We start from the raw sequence: 6,934 nt of genomic DNA, 5'->3' as shown, positions 1-6,934 counted from the left end.
CCTCCCATTGTCCTGCCTTCCTCCTTGCCCCTCCGCACCCCACTTTCCGTCCCAGTGGGCCGACGATGGCGGGGGGGGGGCCCAGCCCCGCACCTCCACGCTGTCCCCACACCGGCGCTCCGGGGCGGGCGCACGCACCGGGCATCCACCCCGTTGGGTTTCCTTCTGGGGCTGGCGGCAAACTTCACCCTGACACTGCAGAAGCTCCGCCCGGCCACCCTCGGGGGCGGGGGGGCCCAGACCCGGTGCCGCGGGTCGCCAGGCCCCCTTCTTCGGGGGCCCATGGGGAGGGCGCGCGGCCCCGGGGCAGGGAGACCCTGGCAGGACAGGAGTTGGGGTGCTGCGGGGAGGCCCGTGGCGCAGGCGGCTAAGCCAGGACTCGGCCCCTTCCCTCCCCGCGCGCCCCGCCCCGTCCCCCTCCGCCCCGCCCCGTCGAGGTCCCCTCCTCCAAACCTTCTCCCGCCTCCCCGCCGAGGTCACCCTCCCCTCCCCGCCGAAGTCCCCGCCCCTTCTCCCTCCCCCTCCCCACCCCGTCTAAGTCCCCTCTCCCCCTCTTCACCCCGGACCCCTCTCCCCCCTCCCCACTCAGCCGAAGTCCCCGCCCCCTCCTCCCCGGTTCCCCGCCCCGCCGAGGTCCCCTCCCCCAGCCCTCCCCACCCCGCCGAGGCCCCCCTCCTCCAAGCGCCGCGCGCTCGCGCTCGCGGGAGCCGCGGGAACCCGAGCCGAGCAGCAGGCTCCGCGCGGCCTAGGGCGCCCGGGCGGCCGCGGCCTCTCCCTCCCCCACCGCTCCCGGAAGCGCGGGGCGGGGTCCCCGGCCGGGCCGCGGGGGCGGCGCGGGGGCCGGGGCGGGGCGGGGCGCCGCGGCGCTCGCGGGCTGGGCCGGCTGTGCGCGCCCACTCCGGCTCCAGGCGGCCACCGCGCGCGGGCCCAGGCCGTCCGGCTCCAGCCCAGCTCAGCCCCGCGGCGCAGCGGGAGCGGGAGCGGCTCGCGCGAGGCCCCGCGCCCCTCGCAGCCTCCCCCCCACCCCGCCGGGCGCGGTGCATGGAGACGCGGCCCGCCGTCCGTCGCTGAGATCCCCCCCACCCCCGCCTCCGCCCGCCGGGGTGCGGCGGCCTCGGGCCCCTGCCCGCCCCGGGCTCCCGCCCGCTCCGCCGCCCGCGGATCGCCGCGGCCCGGCCGTCGGAGGCCATGGCCCACTCTCCGGTGCAGTCGGGCCTGCCGGGCATGCAGGTAGGCAGGCGGCCGGCGCGGGGACGCGGGGTCGCGGGGACGCGGCCGGGCGGAAGCGGCAACTTGGCGGTTGTAAACACGGCGCCCCCCTCGCTCCCTTCCGGGGTCGCTCCCTTCCGGGGTCGCGCCGGGGAGGGGCTCCGGCGCGAGGGAGGGGGCCCGGCTTTGCCCGAGCCCTGGCGTCTGGGGTGTCGGGGTGGGGGGTTGAGCCTGCGTGGTGGGGCCCGCGGCCTGCGTCGGAACCTGGGGGTGTCGGAGCCCCAAGTCCCGCTGTTTGCTGCGGGCCCGTCCCCGGGAGGAGGGAAGGGAGAAATGCCCTTGGAGGCCCTGCCTGGCCCCCCGAGTCCCGGGCGGGCTGGGTGGGGGGGGTGTCCTCGATCTCCCTCCCTCCTCCCCGGAGTCGCGCGAGGGCCTCGGCCGGGCTGGGAGGGGCGGGGCGGGGCGCCCGGAGGCGCGGGCGGAGGGGGACGCGGAGCCCCGCACCCAGGCCCGCCGCGGGCGCCGGGACGCTCGGCCGCCACCCCGGGAGCTGAGTTGGGCAGCGGGCCGGTGGTTCTCGGCCGGCCCCGCGCCCGTCCACACTCGCGGGCATCCCGGCCTGCCGGTGACTTTCATTGTATTTTTATTTTTTAATGGAGGAGGGGGAGGGAGGGACGGAGACGTTGCATTTCAGATCTAGGCGAACGTGTCGTTCAAGTTGTTCGCCATTAGGGACTTGTTTGAAGCTCTTGGCGGAATAAAACCCCGCGGTTGCTTGGCTAACTTGTCGCGGTTGCGAGCGCTCTTTCCGTGGCCGGGTATTGCCATCGCAGCCCTGCTCGCCCCAGCCGGGGCACCGGGCGAGGCAGCACGAGGACTTCCAGAGGACATCGACAGCCAAGTGGATTGCTATTGTATAGATGGCAACAGGCTCCTCTCTCTCTTGTCTCTGTCTCCAGGGCTGGGATGTGGGGTTCCCGGGGAGGGGGGAGGGAACTTAGGCTGTATGGAGGCAGTATCTGACACCCTCCGCTCACCCCTTACCCAGGGTCTGAGGACCTCCCCTACCTCCAACTCCAGTGAACTTAACTCCCTTCCTCCTCCCACTGAGAGGGAAGACTGGATTTCATTGTTGAGATCTGAAATCCGGAAAAATAGGAACTCAACAGTTACCCGGTTAATGGCAGCTGGAATGTTCAGTCTTGTTTCTGGTGTGCGGTGTCGTCTTCTTAAGGGATAATAAACTCAGTATCCGGAAAGTGATTGGGAATAGAGTTGGAGGAGAGTCTCAACTTGAAGAGGTTTACATTTAACATGCATTTAGAAACTAAGCTGCTGCTCACCACCAGGCCCCCCCACCAAAAAAAAAAAAATCATGTGGCTTCTTGGTGTTTCCTGAAGCTCCCGCTTTGGTTTACATGTAGAGACGTGAAGGTCAGGGTGAATTGGGTGAAAAAGCGATTCTTAACCAGCAGAGCAAGAAGGACTTCTTGTAACATTTACAATTCTTTTTTTTAAAAAAATCAATATTTCTTTTCAACAGAGTATTACAACATATTAATGGGACTGTGGTCCAGCCCTGATCTAGCACACTCACAAATATCTCACTTGGGCAGTGTGTGTTTGTGGACAGTGAGGCAGTTTGAGGAAGGTATTAGAGCATCCTTCTGGCTAAATTAGTACTAGATGGTAGCCTGGTAGTTCTGCTCTCTGCACTTTCTCTTTCACGTGCCAGTACTGGTTCCTGAACTTACAGCCTGAGTGCTGTTTCTTAGCCTTTTCACTCAAGGCGGGTACTCTACTGTGTGAGCCGTTTCTCCACTTCCTGCTTTTTTTAGTAGTTAATTGGAGATAAGAGTCTTCCGGATTTTCCTACCCTGGCTGGCTTTGAACACAAGACTCGGATCTCAGCCTCCTGAGTACCTTAAGATTACAGGTCACCAGGCAGGGCCCAAATTCTTAATCTTGGAAACAGATTGGCCTCTCAAAGAGAGAGTTATTTCCTACACGTTCTTGACAGGGGAGCTGTGTTTAATTTCTCAATAGTATAAAGATAACATTTTTCTCAGTAGGAAAGACCAAGAGTTTTCAGCAGTGCTAGCTTCAGAGTATTAAGTAACTTCTGATGGTCATTCCTGTACTTGTACAGGAATTCACGATACAATTTGGTGCTTACTCCCTCACAGAAAAAAAAACCAACATTTAATTTCAACTTGGAATTAGTAGTTGCTAATTGCCCTAGAAGGCTTCCTTAAGAGCTGTTGGTGAGGATTAAATTAAAGGTACACCTAGCTTTGACTGGCAGGATAAAACTGGAGAAGTTGACATCCTCCTTCCTCTGGATCTCAGTCCCCTCCCTCTTCCATGTCTCCTGACAAGGGCTTATAAGAAATTGGCTTAAAGGTTTGGAAAGACGGTATAGTGAATTCGGAGGCCTAAGCAAGAATGCTTACAGAGTATGCCAAATGAAGGACCATTTTAGTGTGAAGACTATTTTTCTACATCTTGCAAATAATTTTTTTTTATGCCTCTTGATTCTTACTGGCACCTAGTGAGGCAGTGGTATTACAACATTTAAAGCTGTGGAAACTAAATTGAGTGGATCCAGGTTAAAGGAGTACATTGTGAGGCAAAAATATGTGATTGGAAAACAGGTCTTTCTTGTCTTGAAGCTCATACTCCCACTCAGCACGGTATTGGTGTTTTATTGTTACTTTTACGAACATTACAGATCATTTCATTCCAGATTGTACTTGCTGAAGAAATTAGGAGCACAAAATGGATGTTTTATTTATTCAACCAGCAGCTATTATTGACCACCACGGTGTAGTCTTTGGCTAGGGGGATTAATAGCTGTACAGCTGAATGTTTAATGAAGTTTGCTTGTCTTTTCCTTTTTTCCCTTCTGTACTCCAGTTCTGTATTACCCTAGGGAGAAAAGTCAAAATAATGAGTCGAGTGTGATAACTATGAATAAATACAAAGAAATGGGTTGGTTGGTTTCTGCACGTGTTCCTGTGTCCCTTGAATATTCAGGCATGGCTTCACTTAAAGGCTGGTGCACAGCTATCCTTGAGTCTGCATAAATTGTGCTTTAAAAGAATTTGAGTGGGGCTGGGAAGTTGGCTCAGTGGTAGAGTGCTTGCCTTGCATGCATGAGGCCCTGGGTTCAATTCCTCAGCACCACATAAGCAGAAAAAACCCGGAAGTGGTGCTATGGCTCAAGTGGTAGGGTGCTAGCCTTGAGTTGAAGAGCTGAGGGACAGCACCCAGGCCCAGAGTTCAGGCCTCAGGACCGACGAAGAAAAGAAAAAAAAAGAACTTGTGTTTTAGAGATTTATTGTACAGAATTTTACCAAGCACCTTTCAATTTTTTTGTGTGTGTGCTGGTACTGAGGCTTGAACTCAGGGCTAGAGCCTATCACTTGAGCCACAGCTCCACTTCTGATTTTTTTTTGGTGGTTAATTGGAGATAAAGAGTCTTAGACTTTTCCTGCTCTGGCTGGCTTGAACCTGGATCCTCAGGTCTCAGACTCCTGATCAGCTAGCCTACAGGTGTGAGCCACCAGTGCCGGCCCATCTTTTTAACTTCTATGGACTGTGACCCTTGTAGGAAAATTTGCATCAGGTCCAGAAACTCAAGTTTGAGGAGACAGCTGCTTCCTAGCACTTGAGAGGCACTGTTGGAATGCGTTTTATTTACAAAAGGGAGCTGGTTGCAACACTGAAGGGAGTCCACAGCCCACTGGTTTGTGAACACTACCTTAATTAGAGAGATCACAGATATAGCAGGAGCATGAGTTAATTCAGAATGTTTCAGGGTTATAAATTGATGATACTCTGCTTCTTAGCTGAACACTTACAGTGCTATTGTTGCTGGCATCCTACCTCCCCTCCTCTTTCCTTGTTACTTGGGGTAACCTACCCCTGCTGTGAGGAGTACTCTGGGGGTACTGAGGCCTTTAATGACTGGAGAGGCCAGGAGAAGAAGTCTAATAGGACAGCTGCATGTAATTGTACTTAAGTGCTCCAGCATTCTTCCCTACCTTGCATGTCACATTTCCCCAGTGTCTTAATTGCTGTTTCTTTGGGAAATCCTGCTGTGTTGCCTTGATGCCATTAGCCCCCATGGAGTGTCCCAAGTGGGAATGTCCCAACTGGCATGCTGGCGTTTAGGCTGAGAGCACCCTGAGATAAGACTGTTGTGCGGCCTGGGTTCAGGGTCTTGCAGCCCTGCTCTAGGCAGAAGCCAGCGGAGGTCTGGGCTGTGGGGCCTGATTGCTTGGAGGGGCGCTCCTGAGCAGATTGCAGGTGTATGACTGGGCTGCATTGTAGTGTGGGGCACAGGCCTGGGATGGGGTTTACCGTCTAGCTGGGGCCAGGGCTGGGCTCTGGGCAGTGGGAGGCAGGGCAGTTTTGCTCTGTCCTGACTGACTGTTCTCAGCTGTAGGTGGGCGCTGGGTAGACAGACGGCCGTCTTAGAAGGCCTTGGGGACTTGAGACCAGGGGAGAGAATGGTGGGGCGCTCAGGTGTCCTTGGGCAGCCGAGGTGACACAGGCTTCACAAAGACACAGGTGGTCTGACCTCATGGGACAGTGTACAGTCTTAGCCCTGTATGTACCCCCTTTGCTAGTTTACAGCTTTTGCCTGCTGGCCGTGCCGCTGGAGATACAAGGAAGTAAAGACGCCCCTTAACGGCCACTGGAACTTGGCTTTGTAAGTGGTACACTTCTCTCAGGCTTTCAGGTTCCTTCGTCTCTGTCACCACCTTGCAACAATGTAAGGACTCCTTTTTCTTGAGAGATGATTGGTAGTGTTGGGGATTGAACCTGTGTGGCCTTGGAGCATGTTTGGCAGGTGTTCTACCACAGGGTCAGTCACATTCTCTTATTTTGGTTGGGGAAGGATATCAGATTTTTTTTTCTTTCTGTACTGGGTCTTTTTTTTTTTTTTGGGTCATGGAGCTTGAACTCTGGGCGTGAGCGCTGTCCCTCAGCTCTTTAGCTCAAGGCTAGCGCTCTACCACTTGAACTACAGCGCCACTTCCGGTTTTCTGGTGGTTTTTTTGGAGATAAGAGCTTCACAGACTTTCCTGCCAGGCTGGCTTTGAACCGAGATCCTCAGATATCAGCCTCCTGAGTAGCTAGGATTATAGGCGTGAGCCACTGGCGCCTGGCTCCGATACTGGGTCTTGAACACGGTGCCTTATGTTTTCACTTGGCTATTTCTACTCATGGCTGGTGTTTTACCACTTGACCCATGCTTCTAGCTCAGCTTTTTTACTGATTAGTTGGAGATGGAGTCCTGAGGACTTTTCTCCCTGGGCTGACTTATAACCTCGATCTACAGATAACAGTCTTCTGAGTAGCTAGGATTAGAGGCTTGAGCCACAGTTGCTGATTTTTTTTTGTTGTTGTTGTTATTGGTTGCGGGGCTTGAACTCAGCTTCTTTGTGCTCAAAGCTGGCACTCTATCACATGAGCCTCAGTGCCACTTTTGGTTTTTGAGTGGTTAATTGGAGATAGGAGTCTAACAGGGACTTTTCTGCCTGGGCTGGCTTTGAACTGCAATCCTCAGATCTCAGGCTCCTGAGTAGCTAGGATTATAGGGAACTGCAATCCTCAGATCTCAGGCTCCTGAGTAGCTAGGATTATAGGCGTGAGCCCCTGGTGCCTTAAGATTTTTTGTTTGTTTGTTTTTGTTTTTTTGTTCAGTTGTGGGGCT

General features: G+C 55.5%; 1 protein-coding gene across 1 annotated transcript in view; it reads left to right on the top strand.

Annotated features, from left to right (window-relative positions):
- Positions 1 to 1,131: 1,131 nt before the first annotated feature.
- Stk24 (serine/threonine kinase 24) overlaps positions 1,132 to 6,934 on the top strand; it is an 80,174-nt gene continuing 74,371 nt past the window's right edge. Inside the window, exon 1 of the mRNA XM_042682650.1 lies at positions 1,132 to 1,230. Coding sequence (XP_042538584.1) covers positions 1,189 to 1,230 — 42 coding nt within the window. The 5' untranslated portion in view covers positions 1,132 to 1,188. The remainder of the gene's footprint in view (positions 1,231 to 6,934) is intronic.

This window comes from Dipodomys spectabilis, unplaced genomic scaffold, assembly GCF_019054845.1.
Source record: "Dipodomys spectabilis isolate Male_0828 unplaced genomic scaffold, ASM1905484v1 ptg000075l, whole genome shotgun sequence".
Taxonomy (NCBI): Eukaryota; Metazoa; Chordata; class Mammalia; order Rodentia; family Heteromyidae; genus Dipodomys; species Dipodomys spectabilis.
This window is presented reverse-complemented; position numbering and strand designations above follow the sequence as displayed.